The sequence below is a fragment of the Sesamum indicum genome, linkage group LG8 (genome assembly GCF_026168435.1).
Source record: "Sesamum indicum cultivar Baizhima isolate 11 linkage group LG8, ASM2616843v1, whole genome shotgun sequence".
NCBI classification, from domain to species: Eukaryota; Viridiplantae; Streptophyta; class Magnoliopsida; order Lamiales; family Pedaliaceae; genus Sesamum; species Sesamum indicum.
This window is the reverse complement of record NC_142664.1, coordinates 31,793,800-31,813,618: the sequence shown is the minus strand read 5'-3', so window position 1 is coordinate 31,813,618 and position 19,819 is coordinate 31,793,800. Positions and strand designations below refer to the sequence as shown.

The following is a 19,819-nucleotide window of genomic DNA, read 5'->3' as shown; positions in this document are numbered from 1 at the left end:
ATTTCCAAGAAGCACAAAGCAATATTGAAATTAAAGCTACGCCCAAAGTCGAACTGAAGCTTTACTGAATAGCAAAATTTGTGAACTTACAGATTATTCCTAGCTACGTGATTTCACAAGATAATGAATCTCACATCCAAGTCCCCACCCACAACACAGCAAACTTGTGCAGTGGAAAGTACTCGTGAAGGAGTATCAGTCTGTGGCAGGTCAGTCAAATCTGAAACTGAGCTCCCTGAGGCTGTTGATCTTGTACATCAACTGGTTTCCAGGGCTCTATACCTTGTTCAGGCTGCTCAACTCCTGTGGGTCCTTCACATCTCAATTTCTCAGCCAACAAGCTGAAAGTTAAACAAGTTGATAATTTAAGACCCAGAACTAAAAATGTGAAAATGGCAGCAGTAAGATAAACTTAAATTTAGCTGAAGAAATACAGAGAACAAGCATTGAGCTAATCGCACTTATATTTTCTTTTGATTTCCATACATAACTATAGAAATTCTGCAACAGGTAAAGTCCAACCCTGGAGTGAAGTCCAGAAAACCACCAATCAAATCAACTTAAACAACAGAACTTACTAACCTGGGCTTTTTTAACATCACCACGCAAGAACCACCAAGGACCCCCTGGTTGCAATATTCTGAAAAGAAGAAATGCCCAATAAGTTACATCTGAAACAAGCATGGAAATTGACATTCATGAATATGCAGAATTGTTATGGCTTTTACTCCTAAAAGAATAAACCTTGAAGATGAAAGAAGGAAAGATGAATCGGTGCTACTATCATTACCCAATTGTACAAATCAATAAATAATCAACTTGTGAGGATCAGTATTAAGAGCAAAGAACGCTACACATTAAGTGAGAAAAGCAAAATCATTGAGTTGTCCGATTCACCTGAAAAATCCAGCCATCATTCTAAGTCCCATGAGAAGAGTCAAGCCTGACCAAACACCAGGAAGACCCATGATTGCAGGAGCATATAGCAAGAAAACAGAAGATATTGCCCCAACCAGCATCTACATTTCAAAACCATGCATAATCAAAGCTTTGTGTCTCTTGTATGAATGATGACCAATGGCATAATACAAATCTGCAGCATACCATAGAAACTGCAGAATAACGAAAGTCTGAAACACCATAATGGAGACCATCGAAGATAAAAGCTAACGCATTTATAGGTTGGCTGGCACTGACAAACTGCACCATTCCAAACAATCAAGTCAGGAAACTATCAGCATTAGCTAGCATTAGTGAGAAACCTAACAGGCACGCACAGACTGGGTAACATACCAGAACACCAGTTCTAACAACTTCCAGGACTTCTATATCTTTTGTGAATAGCGAAGCCAAAGAACTAAAAGAAACACCCAGAACCACAGCTAACAAAACACCAGTTATGAAACCTATCTGGAAAAAAATATAAAGCAAAATCAGGAAAATGCATCACAAATAGAAGAACCATGTCATAGAATCCACTGGAAGGAAGCACTCTTTTGTGCCAATAGTGACAAATACCTTTAACACGAACTGAGTGATATCCCTCACAGTCCTGTAATCATCTTTTGATACATAACTGGCAATCATGGCCTGAAGAAAGGCAGATCTTGAGTCCAAAAGATAGACTATTTGGACCTTGCAATAGTAGAGTTGGCATATGATATCATCAAAAAGGCTCATAAATTCTAAAAGTTTTAGCACATATTTGTAGCCACAGGCCTCTGAGAAAAAATGGAAGGACTTTCTAGTAAATTTGTCCAGTGTTCCGCTAATGCACTTAGCACCATGTATAAGGGTATTTTACTAGTATCATTCAGTAAGTAATGTAAAACATATGGAAGCATGCAGAAAGCTGAACAGTACAATTGTTAAATCAATCTTTTTGAAAAACTACCAAATGTTGTACAGCCACATACCAAGATGGGACAACTTAGATGATTTGGTAAGTAAAAGAAAAATGGGGACAAAATAGGGAAAGAAAATGACAAAAGAAAGACATGAAAACCCTAAAAATAACCTGAGCTGACGCAGCTAGTGCATCAGTAAGAAGCGAGACAGCGAGCCACACTTGTAAGCATATTTGATGAGCAGCCATTGCTATAGGACCCTGTCGGGCCGCCATGGACGTACCAAGTGTCATAGTCAGCAGCACAGCAAGAGTCCTCCCAATAAGGAAACCACCTAAAATCCAAATAGTGACAGAATAACACACATCCCCGTAGACATCCCAAAAAACCATAGAATATAATAAAAAAAGTTGGATGTTGGCTAATACATCTTGCAGAACAGGAATCAGTATATGGTATTCCAGAGTATAGTGACACACAATAAAGAAAGAATTAAAACAATATGGTGCCAATTCTATGTATCAATGTTTGAGATTCCTACGTGCTTAATGTGGAAGTAAGCCACCATTTCTTAAGATCTTTTCTCTCCAACAACCAAGTAGCATAGGTGGTAGTCTTTTTAAACAGAAAAAAAAATTATATACATGTTTACTTATTAATTTGTGATAAAGTAAATGCGACAAGAAGTGAGAATCACAGAATTGAATATCAAAAACAGGAAGAAGGCTGTATACCCAAATGCAATAACACCGAGCAGAAATTTTGGTCTCAGAAACAACTGCAGCATGCGACACGAAAAGATGCAAAATCAGCAACAAAGTGGATATCTCAGTTTCAAAGAAGCAAGAACAATTTGTTTGAAACTTTTCTGCACCCTACATGGGTTAAGTTTCAGAATAATTCCCCAAAGGCCTGCCGAGAACCAGCAACCTGGCTCTAAACTAGCTTACAGGCATCCATCTAATGGGAGGAATTAGCACTGAGATTTACAAAAAGAATCATACAAGGCGAGGTTACCACATAAGGCAAAGAAAAGAATTCGAAGCTCCTAATATGACCAAAATGCTTACCTGATTTCAGATAACTACCAAACTGCAATTCCCCCAGTTTTGGAGGCAATAATACCGCTCTCTTATTAAGATGCCAAAGCATGGAAAAAGTGACAATGTATCTGAGACAAGCAACAAGTTTTCACCAAAAAATATTAAGTAATACAAACCACTAGAGCCCAGGATGCAAGTTACCAAGTCAAATAAAAGTAAAGGATCGCGTAAATACATACTGAGAGACAACGGTGGAAATAGCAGCTCCATAAGCACCCAACTGAAAACAATACATAAATACAGGAAAAAAAAATACAGCAGCAAAATTGCCAATACCTGCAGGGAGAAGTGACATTAATTTTTCACCCAAAAAAAAAATGTAGAAGGTTGAGATGCATAATTATAGATAGACCAATGGAGATAAATCAGCAGAAGCAGACTGACGAATAAACTTGTCTTATAAACAACAATTCACTTGCTATCATAACAACTCTTTTATGGTGAAATTAGGTGAATATGGAAGAAGAGATGCCTTTGATATAGTTGTCTTTGTGCACAAAACTCCTGTTTTTCTTCACTTCTGGTAGCAACATCCATAAAATTTTGATTTATGACTTCGTTGCTATTATCGAAACCTGGAGAAGAAACTTGCCTAAACAAAATACGGGGGTCGTTGTATCCTTGAAACCACGGAAAATGCCTTGAAGTGCCAAAGAAACAACAAAAGCAGGAGCACCAATGGCCCTCAGAATAAGAAATCTTTGTGCAGGAGTACGCATGGAGGAAGCCTGAAACAACAGTAAACCTTTCAAACAAAAAGTCCGTGAAAATTATATCTGTCTACATGATAGAAACACATGCAGTTGAGTGTCCCTTCATGCCTGTGCGAGTGGATGTGCTAGACGTTAAGGCCCCTGGTTTGGTTTGAAGCAGTAAATAACATTCCAGACGAAAAGAAATCAATTATCAACTACTACCAAAAGAAGTTGAATCATATTTGATTAATTGTTTTTCAATCAATTTTATCATACTCTACCCTTAACCTGAATATAAAAACTGCTTGACACAATTGTAATCAGATAGAACTGTTTCTTCAATTGATTACTTTTAGCTACCGTTGTTGATATAAACAAACAAGAAGTCAAAGTCCAGTATCAAAAACTACTACTAGAATCATCTCCCAAATATGAAAACTAGTTCAAACTTGACCAAATCGAATTTAATAAACCAACCATGAATTTTATCGCTGAGGAGGGACCTTAACACAGTTTAAGTACTTCATTGTGACCTTGAGGTCACATCTAGAGATCATGGAAACTCTTTCACAAGCCCATAGTGCTGGATACACTGAGGCACCTCAAACCGCTGGGTTGGATCAAATAATCACAAATAAAAGTACAAGCCTACTACTTGGCATAAGATAGATGGAAACCAAATAAGAGTTCCAAAACCTGGAAAGTCAGTCTAACCAATAGGCATACATGACACACTTATAAGTTGCCCTTGCAAGTTGATAGACAAATACACCAGGTGTATATTGCAGAACACCATTTCACATGATTCATAAAGTAGCAACAACAACAGAACCAAATCAAATGAGATGTGATTGAATGCAAACAAATCAAGATTTTCACGGCATCTAAATTTGAATACCGGTGATATGCCCATCAAACTGAGAAGAGGTCCAGATCCCAAACAAAGGGCCATAACTTCAAAGATGCCAATACCAACAGCTAACAGCAAAGCCGTGGACACTGAAGATAGCTGCAGCTTTTCCACTGCATTATGGAAGACTCACCATGGCTAAGTTCCTCTCAAAAACACAAGAATATTCCAAAGATTGCAAAGATATATAGCAAACATGGACCTATCATAATAAATAGGCTAGTCTCAAATATATGGCATCTACCTGATGTGGAAAATCTGCTTGCATTCTTTGAAATGTCTTCAGCCACAAAAGAAGTAGCAACGCTGAGGAGGGGCATGTTAAAAAGCTTGGCAATTATGTTAAAAAGTGAAATAGAGACACCAGCAGAAGCCAACTCCACAGAACCTAGAAAAGAAATATGTTCAAGGATAAAGAATAGAAAGAAAATATATCAGTTATATCAGACCAATAGTGAGAGGTGGAGAAAGAAGAAGTCTCATTTCCTAGCCAGCAATCAGCTAATGAAGAAACAGAAACACAGAAACTTTGTTATTAAGGACTATATCCAGGAAAGCTACAAATATTCAGCTTTTTGGGCAAGTCAAACCTAATATCAAAGAACATAACAATAGCTTCGTAGAAACCCCTGCAGAAACTAATTAATGCACCCGAAAAACCACCAATAACTCTAAACCAATGACCATGTCAAAGAATAATGGTATTCAAAGGTCGATTAGAATGTCTTTTTTAGAATACGTATTCTCTTTCTCACCAACAAGTCCCGAGAAAAAGAATAAAGCAAGATATGAACCCCACGATGCAAACTACAAAACATGTTAAGAACAGCAATTAAGAAAGTTGAGCTCTGACAACTGATCCTTCATAATGAGATTTGACCAGGATACAAAATATTTCTGTATTTCATGAAACTTACCAAAAATCAACCTTCTAATCAATAAAATGCACTACCTCGTTTGTATCAAAAGAAGATGCTAAACTGTACAAATTGGAAAGCAAATTTAAATGGTGATAAAATAAATAACATGCCGCACTATATTAAAAGAAATTAACATAAACAAAATCAAAGATATTGAGAACTCAAAAAACTCAAAGTATCAATCTTACCCATACGACCAATAAATGCAGTCTCCATCAGTTGGACCATCGGTTCCATGGCCTGTCCGCCAATTGCTGGTAAAGACAGCATTATGAGCTCGTGCCTAACATCTTTCGATTGAGATGTAATGGAAGAAGCTCCCCTTAACTTGTCGTTGATTTCATTGGTCTCAGATGAAATAGACCCATTCAACTCACTGAAAACAAAGAGAAATAACCTGAGTAAATATCAATCACCACAAGCCACCTCACTGTCAAACACAACGCCATAATGTATTATGTGATATATAACTAATAAGACCAGTATCAACAAACACATAATATGACTCAAAAACAACACCAATGGTTGCGAATTTTGCATTTTGCAGTAAAAATAAGTTACCCCGTTGCAAATTTAGGGGCCAAGTGTCTGCAGAAGAATTATGATGAAAGGTGACAGATTCAGTTATAAGTATTTAATCATTAGTATCTGAACACAGTTACACTTTACAAAGGTTGCAATGCTTGCGATCAGAATGCCCCTTCTAAACTAATCAGTATCAGTCATAACGCATTACCCAACCTTGGTAATTATATGCTTTTTCCCCTCTTATGTAGGTCTCAGAAAATAATAAATTGCTTATATTTCTGTAGTGTCTTCAACAAGCTTAACAGACAGGAAGATGCAGAACAAGGTAGATGAAACAGTTAAAAGTTACAGAAAACTGTAACTTTAATATTTTCCTCCATGCTACAATTTCCTACTTTATTCGTCAAGCATTTAATTTGATACATAATTGGAAGCTCTAAAGCTTGTTTTCTATTTCAGTTAAATTTTAAAAGTTTGATTTTCACTACCCTCAGGTGTCATTTCATCTAGTTGCAACTAAGGTCATAATAGTTTACCTGAATTTCTAGCTATGGCAATATATTCAAGAACTCTGGAAGTTTGCTGATACAACGAGATAGTAAATATATATTTCGTCATCAACCATTCAATAGCACCATGCACGCAAGAAAAAGTACTTGTCTAGTTATCATGGATTAGGTAGGGGTCCGTACTGGGAATAACTACATAACGGAGTAAAAAAGAATTCATACTTGAGCCCTACACTTGGATTCGAGGGATCACAGGTCTCCTCCACATCACTAGATTGCAAGCCAGATTCGGAATTCAACTGGCTATTGAATCTTGAAAAAATCTGCTTGCTCTTCTGCCGAATAACTGGACAAGGCAAGAACCCTTTTGGCCTGTCCAAGGACGGAGAACATAAGCCAACAATATTTCTCCGCCTTGCAAAAAAACAACGAAACCCTGTAGAGTTTCTGGATGAAAATTCCCATTTGCTGCTCCTACTGGATAAGCAGCAAGAAACAGCGGCACCACCAGTGAGTTGCGCGGGCACCATTTCCCGTCAAAATTCTGATACTTGGTTACACACTGAATGCCTACAAACGCTTAGGGGCAAAAGGAAAGCAAAAGTGCAGAGTGAGTGAGTGTATGATATTTTCTTAGTCTGTATAATTCTGAAAATCAGGAAAGATGAAAGAAAGAGAGGGGAAAGGACGAAAAGAAGTGTAGAAAAGTTTTCTAATCTTTAGTATTCCAACAACAGTAGCACAAGAAAGGAAGATTGAGGGGAAGAAGACAGAGAGAATTGTGGAGGAGAAGATGGCATCATCATAATCTGCCTGCAGTGTCGGTTGGGGGGGGGCGGGTTGAGTCCGAGAGGTTTATGCCTTGACTTTAGTAGTAACGGCGTATTATTAAGTTGAATTGCGAATGCGGCCCCCTTCAGTTCTGTTGCCGCTGCCGCCTCAATTGTAACTCCATTTGGATTTATCCGTACCATGTGACATTTTCGTGTTGGTGTTTATGGGAGCTGGGAATCACATAAAATATGGCTCCCCCGGCAATATTTATAAAATGAACCCTTAAATTCCCATTTATTCGTTCTTTTTCTAATCTAATAATAATAAAGAAAACAAACGTCAAGTTAACCTTGAGTTATGTGCCCTCTCACACGTTCGATTTAAAATTATTGTTGATCCCCCTGAGTAGCTTATTTGTTATCTTGCCTTAACTTCGCGTGAATGTTGGGTGGACTGCTTTGTTGTTTTTGTTACTGCATTGTTGTTTGTCTATTTTGTAGCTTAATTGTGTGCTTCTATTTTGTGGTTGTTATCTATGGTGCAATTTCATCTCTTTTTGTCTTGTGAGCATGCTTAAACTGTGCCACAATTTGGTACACACATTGATATTGCATTGTTGCTCATTTTTTGACTTGTTTTGCTCCATCATTTTGATTTGAAAGCTGAGGTTTCATGTGACTGATATTAAGTCAACTCTTCTCCCATTTCTGCATCACAACTGTTGATGATGCATCACTTTTGGTGACAATTTTTGAATTGCTGGTATAGCCTGATCTGCAAATGCTAGTTGGAACCGATAATTCGAGTGTAGTGACAGAAACTTTTTGACACACGATTATCGTCTCCAACTTTGTCTATCACCTCAGCTAGTCTTACTTTTGTAAGGGAGTAGTACTCCTTATTTATGCTTTTGTGATTTATTGTAAGGGAGTAGTACTCCTCATTTATGCTTTGAGCAAATATTTGTAAGAGAGTAGTACTCCTGATTTTATAGTTTTTTTAGAAATGATAGAGAGTCAGCACTCCCCGCTGTAAATTTGCTCTCGTTTTAATTTTAATAAAAAAGGATAGGGGACTCCGATAAGTTCCCCACCCTCAGGTGGTTTCGAAAAAAAAAAAAAAAAACCCATTAAAACAAACAAACTTAGGTGCTAATGAGAAAAGCATACTGAAATGGAAGACAAGAATTAAACAAGAGGCGTCTCCCAAGACAAGTGAATAATTATAATTATAGGCGCGGGTCTTAATCATCAGTACCAAATATACATTCATTCATACAGGGAGGCTCAGGCTCACCAATATAGTAATAACAATAATGATAATACATCCATCACCATCACCATCACCATCACCATCACCAACTCCATCTCCATCTCCATTTCAAATGCTTCTCCCAACCACATTCCTGATTCCCACCTTTCCCAAATGGCGTGTTGGTGTTGCCCATAAAGTTATCTCATCACTTGAGAAACGAAAAGCAAAGCAACAGCATATGCATGAAAATTACCACTTCACTCCACCTCCACCCTAAGCCTTGCAAACTCATTGCAGATGACCTATTACCAGAAGCTGTGTATGCAAACACCACAAGAAAAGTTCATATATTAGTACCTCCCATGACCATGGACTCATAAGCTCACACAATTTAAGATAAACCAAGTTCTATAAACTGTCCGCCAAAAAAGCAAGATGTGCTGGTAATACCCACCAGGGCAAGTTGACTCCAAAGCTGCTGTCGTTAGAATCGTTTGGTTGTAACCAGCATACGCACAGGTGGTGCGGTTGCAACCTGAGGTGGTTGTGTTTCCAAGGTAAAAGTTTTCTGCACCCTCACATCGGATTGCAGGACACGATGAATTGATCTGGGAAGGTTCGCATTGTAACCTGAGCACATAAGATAAAAGGTAGAAGAAGGAAAAACAAGATACAACATTAGATTACTGGACATAAGCAGCTACAAAGGATTGAGGAAGACAAAATCTTTATCCCTGCTCAACTTACATCCAGTTTAGTGCAGCATCACATCTGCATCTTATGCAATTGGTGGCTGTGAAAACATAGGTGTCGTTGGGAACGAGTAAAGGGTAGTCCATTGAGTTGTTGCTCACCATTGAAGAACAAGCTGTTAGAAAGGACAGCAATCAAATTTCAAACTCACTCACTACATTAATAGCATTGGAGTGAAATGCTATTCCAAATTCATCAATGGTTAATTTTAGATAAGGACCCAACATATTACCATGCATATGCCTAATAATAATAATATATAACTCATATAATTCCCTCATATGCAGCTTTCTGGCATATCTAGTAAAGCCAAGATCAAGCTTGAAAGCAATAAACCTGCTTATGATTATTAAAGCAGCTTCGAACATTTTTCAGAAAGCATGTACACCTCCTTACTACAGTTATGTTGATGAAAGGTAAGCAGAGTATATTCCTTCAGAAAAAAATATGCATACTCCTTACTGAAGATTATTCCACTGACTACATATCTTTTCTTAAGAAAGAGAGCTGCATGTGGATTACAACCTAGCCACCACCTCCCGGTGGCCAATAATACCCATCCATCATCAAGTAGAACACCATCCAAGAATTAAAAGCCCAAAGTCAACCTATGAGTTGCATAGACAGACTGATGAAAAGGATAGATGTGGGTTGGTCACTACCACTACCACTACCAGTTAAACAAATTAAAAGTCTCTCAGCTCTATCTGTCCCTCGCTGCTTATATCAATATGTGATCTCATCTTGACTGACCTGATCAGTTATATATTGAAGGGATTTATATATATATATATATATATCAATTTCAAGATGAAGAAAGAATAATGAAAAAGTAAATTATAACTTTGGAACACTTTAAACATCATTGACTACATAAAAGTAATTATCTCTGCTAAACATAATACAGTCGCACTCTCTTTTCACTTTCCAAGCTCAAAAAAAAGATATTAACTTTTTTGCCAAGTTAGTTATCTAGCTTTGTTAAATTAGAAAGTGCCTCGCCCGAAACATATTCTAGTTTGTAGACTCGGTAGGTAAAATCTTTGCTTTGACTATAATAGTGCTTGTTGGTGAACCATGCCAATGCCATGACATAATCTCAAGTACCATTATTTACCTGAATGCTTGTATTAGATGAGTTTTGTAAAACTAATTTGCTATATTCATAAAGACTGGAGAGGAAAGGGAGTGGTTACCTCTGAGTGGAACATCAAGAACAGCCCCAGCCTTGAGGTCTTGCGGACCAGTCAAATTATTGAGCCTCAAAAGCGTATCTTGTGATGTATTATACTGTTGTGCAATTCCCTCCACCGTGCTCCCCGGCGCCACCACGTGCCCATAGTGCACCACCTTCTGCCCGTCAACGTCGTCGCAACTGCAAGGCAGCGGTATCCACAGCGTCTGCCCGACCTCAATCAAGTCGGCATCAGATATATTATTAACGGCCTGGATTTGTGGGTAGGTGACCAGGCCGGAGAACACCTCGGCAGCTATGTGGTAGAGGGTGTCGCCGGGGAGCACCGTGTAGTTGGGGCGGTGGTTGGAGAATCCGGTGCCATTGGTGCAGATACAGGGAAAGGGAATCTTGATGGTCTGAGAGGCAGCGATGGGGAAGGTGGGTGGGGTGGAGAGAGGGAGGTTGTTGGCTCCAAGAATAGTGCGAAGGTTTTTTATGGTGAAGAGGGTTGTGATGGCGGAGAGAGTGGTGGCGTTGGGGGAGACGTAGTCGACGAGAGCTTTGCAGGTGGAGCGGGGGGAGGTGCAGCGGAAGGGCTGGGCAAAGGTGAAGTTTGACGAGAAGATGATGAAGAAGAAGAAAAAGAGCATTAAAGTGGAGAAAGATAAGGTGTTGGAAGAGCTCATTTTGAGTTGCGCAACAAACTCTTGGGAAGAAACTTTGAATGTATCAATGGGAAAGAGGAGGAGTTGGAAACTTGAGAGAAGACCAAGATAGAGATGGGAGTGGAAGAAGTGGGGAAAATGAATAGTAGTTAATTTAGTGCGTGCAATGACTTTTGACTTTGGTGCTTGGAAAAAAAACATTCATTACACACACACACACACGGTGTCGTCGTGTTGTGTTGTGTTGTGTTGGGGTATCACAATTCACAGCCTTTTACAAAAAGAAATATGTGGAATGAGAATAGAATTGCAATGTAGAGAGGTTGAGCAGGCGCGATACTGATGGAATTAAACACCGGTATACCTTGTTTGCCTTGCCTGCCTTCTTCAAGATCAACTTTGACTGCACACATGTTCTAATAACATGAAAAGAGATGAGAGTATAATGTCGACAAACAGAACCAACCCCCTCATTTCACCTCAGTTCTCCACTTCCCAAGTCCCAAGGTTTGTTTTAAAACCCAGACAGCAGACTCCTCCTGCCCTTCAATTATTTCCTATGATGATGATGATGTGGGCCTAATTTGTTCCTGTTAACTTGCATTTCTCGGAAAGGAAACAGATTCTTCATGTTGGCCATGGCCGGTGTAAATAATTTTATTTACACCTCTCGAGAATCAATTTTACTACTCCCTCACAATTATCGGGGCTCAAGTTTCACGGGACATTTTACTTTTTTGTTGGTTTTCTGAGCCACAGAGAATAAAGAAACAAAATGCTTCCAAGCATCGCCCACTCAAAGAAGACGTACATCCATTTTCTGTTTCTCAAACAGTGTCTTGACAATTATTATGTGCATTACCTAATCTAATGGCTCAAAATCAAATATACCACCTGGGGGGGGGGGGGGGGGCGCACTATCGAAGTTGTTAGTGGAACTAAATTATGTAAAAGCATTAAATACAAGATATAGCAAGTACAGTTGGGCCCTTCACAAAAGGCTCACACCTCATGCAGTAACTTCTGTCTACCATCCTGGAAGTATAGGAAGGAACCTCCACTGTAAAAAATGAGGAAATGTTTATAGCAATCAGCTGCAGGCCTACCCTAACAAACTAAAGACAACAAACACCCAAACTAGGGGCACACCACAAATTTATTTCTGTTCCAGGTGACGGAGCACAGACTCGGCAAAGCTCTGTTGCCTGCACATGTAATGATAAACACAGATTAGAAATACTGTCTGTTTTAGCTTTCTCTGCCATCAAAGTCCACCAGTCAAATGTATAATAATAGCTCTAGACATAGGTCATGATTGGTAAGTTTGCTACATTTGTTCAATAGAACAAAGCAAGTATCTTGAAATCACTGCTGATCATGGTGCAATGGATCAAAATATTGCACAAGTCGGCAATTCTAAAGCCACAGAAATTTTATCTTTTTTTTTTGCTTTTCTGGGTTTTTAAACCACCAGCACCTTCTCAACAGCACAGAAACTTGGGAAGCAGAAAAATCCGATGCAGCTTATTTATAAGTTGAATTACAGTAAAACTTACTTGAGTTCACGAAGCTTTGGGCTGGGGCGAGAGTATTTCAGATATCCATCCCATGGCACCTTTTTTAGACCTGCTCTGACAGAAATAATGTTCCTCACCCTGAAAGAAAATATCACATTTAGAATAAGTAATGTTTGTTACCTTCTGTCAGGAATTAAAACACGCACCTTAGGATCAATTGAAAAACTGACAAAGTGATATTACCTCTCAGCAAACTCAATAGGCGTTTCTCCAGGTTTCAGATTTTGAGGTTCCAGGTACCACACATCACAAACAACAGCCCATGATGTCATAAGCTGCAACAAGTGTGTTGTGAAGGATTGCCTGCAAACGAGAATGAAAGAAAAGTCTTTTGGAGGTTGTTTAACTTATGACATATAGTTAAACATCACAAACAACAGCCAATGATGTCATAAGCTGCAACACGTGTGTTCTGAAGGATTGCCTGCAATCGAGAATGAAAGAAAAGTCTTTTGGAGGTTGTTTAACTTATGACATATAGTTTCCTGGTACTAGTTTGGTAAGAGTCTAATCCTCCAACAGTAACACCATACAACCAACCGATTTTCCACCATACAAAAAGCACTTCAGAAGCAGCACGGAGTAACCAAAAATATTAATAGCAACAGTTAAATAAATGTTAGTGGCATGACAAATATCACCGTAGAAAACTTACTTTCGGCTGTTCCAGAAGGCATCGACAAATATCTTGTTATACTTGATTGCTATTGGACAGACAGTGCAGCCAAGTTCAAATGCACCCTAACATCAAAGGAAAACGATATAAATGAAAACAAAAGTGTAGGCATAATGATGAAAATTTTTACATGAAAAAAGATAACTATTTAGTCACCAAATATTGCAGCAAAAGGAGAAAAAGAAGAAGAAATCGTATAAAAGTTTAAGAGGACAGGGATGTCACAGTGAACAATTAGCATATACATTTTCTACAAGGGGGTGCCAATATAGGAAAGGAAGAGGATACAGAAATTTATTTTCTGTCAGAAAACAAAATACATCCGCAGTCCCATACTGACTTAAATGAGTCACCTTCTTGAACATCACAGTATAGTGGTTGTTCACACAAGTTCCTTCAGGGAATATAAGAAGAGGATTATTATCAGCCCCATTTACATGTTCACGCAGCCTGAAAAATAATTAGAATCAAGTATGAGGACAATGATTTAATATAAAAGTGTAAGCCCTTTATAATAACTAATAAGACATACTTTCTTGCAACAATTTCACGATCCTTGGATTCTGAGCGGTTGAACCAGATACATCCTAGGCTTTCCAAAATAGTGCTCTGCAATAATCCTGTACAGGAAGAAAAATTATATCAGTAAAGTAAAACACAAGAGAAAGAAGTCCTAGAAATGATCATTTACTTATCCAAGAACAGTTGTTCTCTAGTTCAATAGGTTAAGGTCACATGCTTCAAAAAGACCATTAACTGATCAGTTTGTATGAGAATGGAAAATAAGATAACCGCACAATAATAAATATCTAAACTCGTTCATACATGATAATAAAATTCATTTAATGAATGCTTCAAGAGCTACTACGTTCATCATATGTGACTAAAAAGAAACTTACCAACCCACCCAGGATGCTTCTGCATAATTACTGCAAATGCAGTCATTTGTTCCAAAATAATGAAATCAATCATGGAAGTGTGATTTGCCACAAAAACCTGCACAACAGAAAGTCCAGGTAACATTAGCCATGAGCTAAATTTGGTGACCATACAAAACATTAGATGATCTCAACCAATACACACATTCCAACCTGCTTAGGCCTCATGCTGGGTCGTGGACCATGGTACCTGACGACCCCAGTCCAAGATGCAACAAAGAAGCTGCAAATCAGCTCCACTAGACTTCTCTGAAAGAGAATAAGCAACATGAGACAGTGGCAGAAGGCCAGTCTACCGCAGATTTGACTTCTCTTCTACAAAATAGCAACTCAAATATCTTTTGACTCACAATTAACAATGTTATGTTCCTCATAGAAGCTTCTCTATTATAAAGATTGCAATCCTCTATTTATCCTGAAATCTGAAGTTGTAACCTTGCTACCTAGTATTACGACTTTCAGGACACAATGATTTGACTAAATTCAGATTGGAAGATGGACTCCGATCTCTGAATCATATGTAAACAAGTTACAAGTGACAGAGAAAATCAGAGATCACAGTCTAAGGCTTGGACGCAGAGAAGTACAATATATCTTGATTTTATCGACAATTATAACTAAAGAAAAGCTAGCGAAAATACAAATTACAGAGTCGTACCTCTAACCTTTTTCTCAATTTATCATGTCCTTTTAGCAGGAAATGCACAGGAAAATAGCATGAGAGAAATATAATCCATCCTGTTGTTAACACTATTGCCCTGCATTTGAATTGAAATGCATCAAGATTTGCAGGGCATGCAACACTGGATTAAAATTACTTCAACTAGTAGAGCATACGCTAAATACAACATCTCTTAATTTATGCGAGATTACAAAAGGTCGGCATGTAGCATAAGTCCTCAGCTTTAGGTTCAAGTTTTGCAACCAAGAATGTTATGGCCACATCATATACTCCATGGAAAAATCTATTCTGGGAACAACGTATAGATTTCAGGCCAGAGATATAATTCCGCACAATCAGACAAGAGACCTCCAATCCTAGATTTCTAAAGAGTATTTGTTTTGTTTCATTCGTTTCGTTGAATGAAGCAAAAGATAAAATATCATGTTTACAATTAAAAGGGTAAAGTTTGGATCACACAGAAACTCACCTCAATGGGAAAAGAACCCCATATCTGACTACAACTCCCAAACACCACAAAGGAAATAAATACACATTCCAGTTCCAGGGTTCTGGAGGATTAGACTTGAAGCATCTCGTGAAAGAATCCTGTAATTGAGCAAGACTCAGAAATGGAAGAAAGGTCTGGCCATATTTCCTCAAACACTGACGGAGGCCATTAAAGTAGATGGGTATGAAATATAGAGAATATTAGAAAGAAAAAGGAGTGCTATACGTCTTGCCAGATTATCAACACAGATGAGGTTAAAGAAGTTAGGTTTCCAATTATATAAAAGAAAACAAGTCAAAACACCGCCAGCGATAAAAATCCATGGAGCTCTGGCATGAGATTGTCTAACCATGCAACTGATTGATAAACAAATAAATGATTATTGTTATTATCCAAAACGTAGAGGGGAACCCGATAAAAATAGTATGTCAGCTCCAATTCAACAGACAGCAAGGCAGTTCGGCAAATCCTCTAACAGGACATCCAGAAATTACCTTTGAACAAGAAAGATACAAAAAAATTACAAGGAAAATAAAAGAAAAAAGGAAGCATACATCCACAATGGCACCAGCAGCCTCAGTTAAAGTTGGGGAGATATCCAGCAAATCACGCCTAAAGGATTCCAAACACAATAATAATAGGGGAAAATGAGAAAAGCTATAGGAATAGAGAGAGAGTGTATCAGATTATTATAGATAAAAGTGGATGCACAAATAGAGAGAGAGTTGATTAATGACAGGCGGAGTTTGGGGTGGGAATCCTGAAGGGATCCAGAGGGGAGGTAGTCTTCGATATTGGGGCGATCTAAATCCAATTCGGAGCTCGATTTGTTAAGCTTGCTCATCTTCCTTGAACCTTATAAATGCCTGTGTGTATGTGTGTGTGTGTGTGTGTGTGCACCCCCCTCCCTCCCTCTATCTTTGCTTTCTTCTCGTTTTCAGGTTTCAGTTTTCAATTTTCACACACAAAACTAGAGAGAGAGAGAGAGAGAGATTGAACTGGGATAATTACATTTTTTGTGGTATTGCTTTGTCATTAATTCGTTTTTAGTCCCTAAATATAATAAAATTTTATTTTAGTCTTTTACCTTTAAAATATTAACAGTTTCGGTCATTAAACATAATTAATGACTATTTTACCATTTCAAATAAAGCATATAGTCCAACTATTCTTTTATTATACTCATGATTAGAATCAACATGCTTTCGAAAATAAAATTAAGCATCCATAAATACATATACTAGAGGAAAAAATTACTATTGACTACAATATTAATGGCCTTGGCTAAAATTATGGTAAATGACTATTATTAACTATGGTAATAAAATTGATGCAAAAAACTAGCTTTTCCACTATGAAAAAATTATTTGTCACTACTAAGAGTCATTATCAAAACATTTGTTATGAGTTTTAGCCACCTTCGGAAAAACTACTGTCAACAACAGTTGCATGATCGTAGTCAATAACTATTTGCTACAACTATTTGTTATTAACCAAAACATTAACCGTATTTAAATGTTATAATTCTTCTAGTGATACCTTTATTTGACCTCCTTGTTCTCGGAGTATACCAAGTTTTCAATTTTATAGACTCTCTCCAACCACACTACTGAGAATATCGAGAACTTGAAATACCCTGGAACAAGACGGTCAAAAAAATGTATGAATTTATTGAGGCTTGATTTTATTTTCGAAAGTATGTTAAGTCTGATCATAAATATAGGAAAAAGATAGTTGGACTACATGCTTATTTTGAAATGACAAAATGGTCATTCATTAGGCCTAAGGACCGAAATTGTTAATATTTTAGAAATTAAAAGATTAAGTAGAACATTAATATGTTTAGGGATTGAAAATGAATTAGTTGCAATATATGATGACCAAAACTATAAATATCCAGATTGAAGTTCGAATTGAAGAAAAAAGTGATAGGAGAGGACGCAATCAAACCTTGTTGCCACTTGGCATATGACTCAACTCTCATCTATTCCAGTCACTAGTAGTAAGTGATAACTATATTCCCATTTTCTGAAATTTAATGTAATTACACATAGATCCCTTGTGATTTGAAAAATTATATTTAGCATATTTAAAGTTTGCTTTCGTCTAACAAATAAGTCCCGCCGTTAGTCAAAATAATGAATTTGTTGACATTAACAAAAAAAAAAAAAAAGAATAAAAATCCTGGATTGACTTAAAACAGATTTATTGTAGGTCAACTAATTTTTTTTTCCGGACTAAACTACCCTTATAACGTTGAAGATATACCTCTTCACACGCATTAATGCGTGAAGATGTATGAGGGTAATTTGGTCATAAAAAAATTTATTTGACCTGTCAATAATAACTCAATCGGGATAAATATAAATATTTTTGTTAATATTAGCAAATTCGATAATTTGGTCATAACAAATGAGTTTATCCGTTAATCAAAAGCAAGTTTTAGAAATATTATATGTAATTTCTCAATTCATAAAAAATTTACGTATAATTACATTAAATTTAAAAAAAAAAAAAAAAGTATAATTATTCTGTAGCAGTAATGTCTGCTGCTACTACTACTAGTGGTCTATTCTTTTTTGTCAAAAGACATATGTTGGTCTTGGGCGGAGTTGGCATTGGGTTTCCCTCTTCTCTCCTCACTCTGATATTTTCAGGGCTTCATTTCGGCCCACAATCTCCTCAACCATTCACAACACATGTCAAAGACACACCCAAATGCGTGTGCAAAGTAAATTAGATATTTTATTTAAAATAGATAGAAAAAAGAAAAGTGATGAGAATATGAAGATGTTTGGAGAGAGAATTGGTAATTACATGATAAATAAAATAGCAGATGTAAAAATATATAAGTGAGATATCAAAAGGCTCATATTCCTTAATACTAAAGTATAGATATGCAGTTGAGGTAAGTATTGTTTTTGATATATTAATTATAATAATAAAAGAATGAATGTGATATGAAGTTGGCAAAGTCAGAGGGCAGACCACTTGTTATCTCAGCCCTCCCAAACAATATTTTAGCATGAGGGCATGCTAATGATGAATTTCAACTTTCTGTGGGATTTGGAATTGGATAGATAAACACGACCCAGTCCGCAATTGATTGAGACTTTATTTTAGAAAAAATTGGATGAAATATTATTAAATGAATTTTATATTTAATAAAAACAACTATAACAATTCTGATCAACATATCAAATAAATTACATCTAAATAATACATATTATTATAGTAAAAAGATAATACCTATTATACAGTAAAATAGCCATTCACACATAAGTGGGGTTTAAATTCGTTTCCTCAAAAGTGATGATGCTTCAGTAAACAAGCATCAAATTGAAGTTGGAGCGGAGGCTATGGCTATAGATTGTTGTGCATTTTGCTTATAAAATAAGGGTGATTGTAGTAATATTTGGGCATTGATGAGATGGTGGCGTTTTTCGATGCATTAACAAAAGAATATTGTATACATACATAGAGAAAGGAGAGAAACATTAAAATTTGTTGGTGATGCAAGAATTAAATGTTAAGCCTCATGGATTCCAAATATTCATCATTCAAAATACTGACTTCCTCCAACGGTTCACTTATCTATTAATAATATATAAGTAGATGTTTGATTTGAATATATAGCATGAGAGTGTGGGAGAGCAGAACAACAGCAGTCAGTTACTCAGTGTAGAGGGAAAAACACCCCCCACCAACCCCCTATTCACAGTTTGATTTTTAATAATTTTTAAACCAAAATTAATCTAGGCTTTGCGCCTTTGAACTGCAAGCATCTAGCACCAATTTTTTAAACAATAAATTTATACTATTCACATTCATTTAAAAACAACAATACAATATGAAGATGCTAATCTGCATTAATTAATTTGACCTCAAAATTATAATTTGCAAAAATTACAAACATTAGGAGCTGATTTATCAATAATAATTGGGACCCAAAAATACAAACAATCTCATGTGTTGCGGTGTTTGCATTTGACCCCAAAATTAAATAAAACAACTTTTCAAATCTATTTTTCTCTATTCATGTTATTGTAGGGTCGGATGTTGCAATTACTCGTGTTACAAATACTAATTAATTCTATCTATCAACAATTATTATATTAATTTTTAATAATCAATTGTAATTTGTAATTAATTTTTAACAATTATCATATGATAGCACACCAGAACTAGCTCCATTTTGACCGGAAACAAAAATTATCTGCTTTTAGGACCTCAAGATTCGCTCTTTATTTTACGATTATTTTTATACTAAATTATCCTAGTGAATTAGGAGATGATTTATGTTGTGAAATTCTATTTTGTA

General features: G+C 36.8%; 3 protein-coding genes across 5 annotated transcripts; all 3 read right to left on the bottom strand.

Moving 5' to 3' along the window:
• Positions 1 to 45: 45 nt before the first annotated feature.
• LOC105169849 (MATE efflux family protein) lies at positions 46 to 7,508 on the bottom strand. Its single transcript, XM_011090393.3, has 14 exons — positions 6,735 to 7,508; positions 5,664 to 5,851; positions 4,800 to 4,943; positions 4,544 to 4,668; positions 3,543 to 3,678; positions 3,130 to 3,226; positions 2,918 to 3,018; positions 2,018 to 2,181; positions 1,519 to 1,590; positions 1,294 to 1,410; positions 1,105 to 1,200; positions 898 to 1,019; positions 583 to 640; positions 46 to 341 (listed from the first exon to the last, which is right to left on the bottom strand). The coding sequence occupies exons 1-14, from the start codon at positions 7,040 to 7,042 to the stop codon at positions 330 to 332; spliced, it is 1,740 nt and encodes a 579-aa protein (XP_011088695.1). The 5' UTR covers positions 7,043 to 7,508; the 3' UTR covers positions 46 to 329.
• Positions 7,509 to 8,473: 965 nt separating this feature from the next.
• LYM2 (lysm domain GPI-anchored protein 2 precursor) lies at positions 8,474 to 11,621 on the bottom strand. Its single transcript, XM_011090391.3, has 4 exons — positions 10,490 to 11,621; positions 9,288 to 9,408; positions 8,995 to 9,170; positions 8,474 to 8,855 (listed from the first exon to the last, which is right to left on the bottom strand). Exons 1-4 carry the CDS (start codon positions 11,334 to 11,336, stop codon positions 8,746 to 8,748), a joined length of 1,254 nt encoding a protein of 417 aa, XP_011088693.1. The 5' UTR covers positions 11,337 to 11,621; the 3' UTR covers positions 8,474 to 8,745.
• Positions 11,622 to 12,061: 440 nt separating this feature from the next.
• LOC105169845 (glycerol-3-phosphate acyltransferase 9) lies at positions 12,062 to 16,491 on the bottom strand. 3 transcript variants are annotated; one of them, XM_011090388.3, is made up of 13 exons: positions 16,236 to 16,489; positions 16,053 to 16,110; positions 15,478 to 15,596; positions 14,985 to 15,084; positions 14,480 to 14,575; positions 14,288 to 14,384; positions 13,921 to 14,008; positions 13,742 to 13,838; positions 13,368 to 13,453; positions 12,896 to 13,015; positions 12,692 to 12,790; positions 12,285 to 12,340; positions 12,062 to 12,195 (listed from the first exon to the last, which is right to left on the bottom strand). In XM_011090388.3, the coding sequence occupies exons 1-12, from the start codon at positions 16,340 to 16,342 to the stop codon at positions 12,292 to 12,294; spliced, it is 1,116 nt and encodes a 371-aa protein (XP_011088690.1). In that variant the 5' UTR covers positions 16,343 to 16,489; the 3' UTR covers positions 12,062 to 12,195; positions 12,285 to 12,291. The 3 variants fall into 3 exon arrangements, with proteins under 3 accessions (XP_011088690.1, XP_011088689.1, XP_011088691.1); XM_011090387.3 differs by having other exon boundaries at positions 12,062 to 12,340; positions 16,236 to 16,488; XM_011090389.3 differs by lacking the exons at positions 12,062 to 12,195; positions 12,285 to 12,340; positions 12,692 to 12,790 and having other exon boundaries at positions 13,013 to 13,136; positions 16,236 to 16,491.
• Positions 16,492 to 19,819: the final 3,328 nt, after the last annotated feature.

Coding starts and splice junctions, on each gene's coding strand:
- LYM2 (XM_011090391.3), bottom strand. CDS start 11,336: ATGTTTTTTTTCCAAGCACCAAAGTCAAAAGTCATTGCACGCACTAAA. Junction 9,409..10,489: donor TCTTGATGTTCCACTCAGAG/GTAACCACTCCC, acceptor CCTTTCTAACAG/CTTGTTCTTCAATGGTGAGC. Junction 9,171..9,287: donor GATGCTGCACTAAACTGGAT/GTAAGTTGAGCA, acceptor TTATGTGCTCAG/GTTACAATGCGAACCTTCCC.
- LOC105169845 (XM_011090388.3), bottom strand. CDS start 16,342: ATGAGCAAGCTTAACAAATCGAGCTCCGAATTGGATTTAGATCGCCCC. Junction 13,016..13,367: donor GCCTTCTGGAACAGCCGAAA/GTAAGTTTTCTA, acceptor TCTCGTTTGCAG/GCAATCCTTCACAACACACT. Junction 12,791..12,895: donor CCTATTGAGTTTGCTGAGAG/GTAATATCACTT, acceptor ATTTTCTTTCAG/GGTGAGGAACATTATTTCTG.
- LOC105169849 (XM_011090393.3), bottom strand. CDS start 7,042: ATGGTGCCCGCGCAACTCACTGGTGGTGCCGCTGTTTCTTGCTGCTTA. Junction 3,227..3,542: donor GACCCCCGTATTTTGTTTAG/GCAAGTTTCTTC, acceptor TTCTCCCTGCAG/GTATTGGCAATTTTGCTGCT. Junction 2,182..2,917: donor TGGTAGTTATCTGAAATCAG/GTAAGCATTTTG, acceptor TTTGGATTTTAG/GTGGTTTCCTTATTGGGAGG.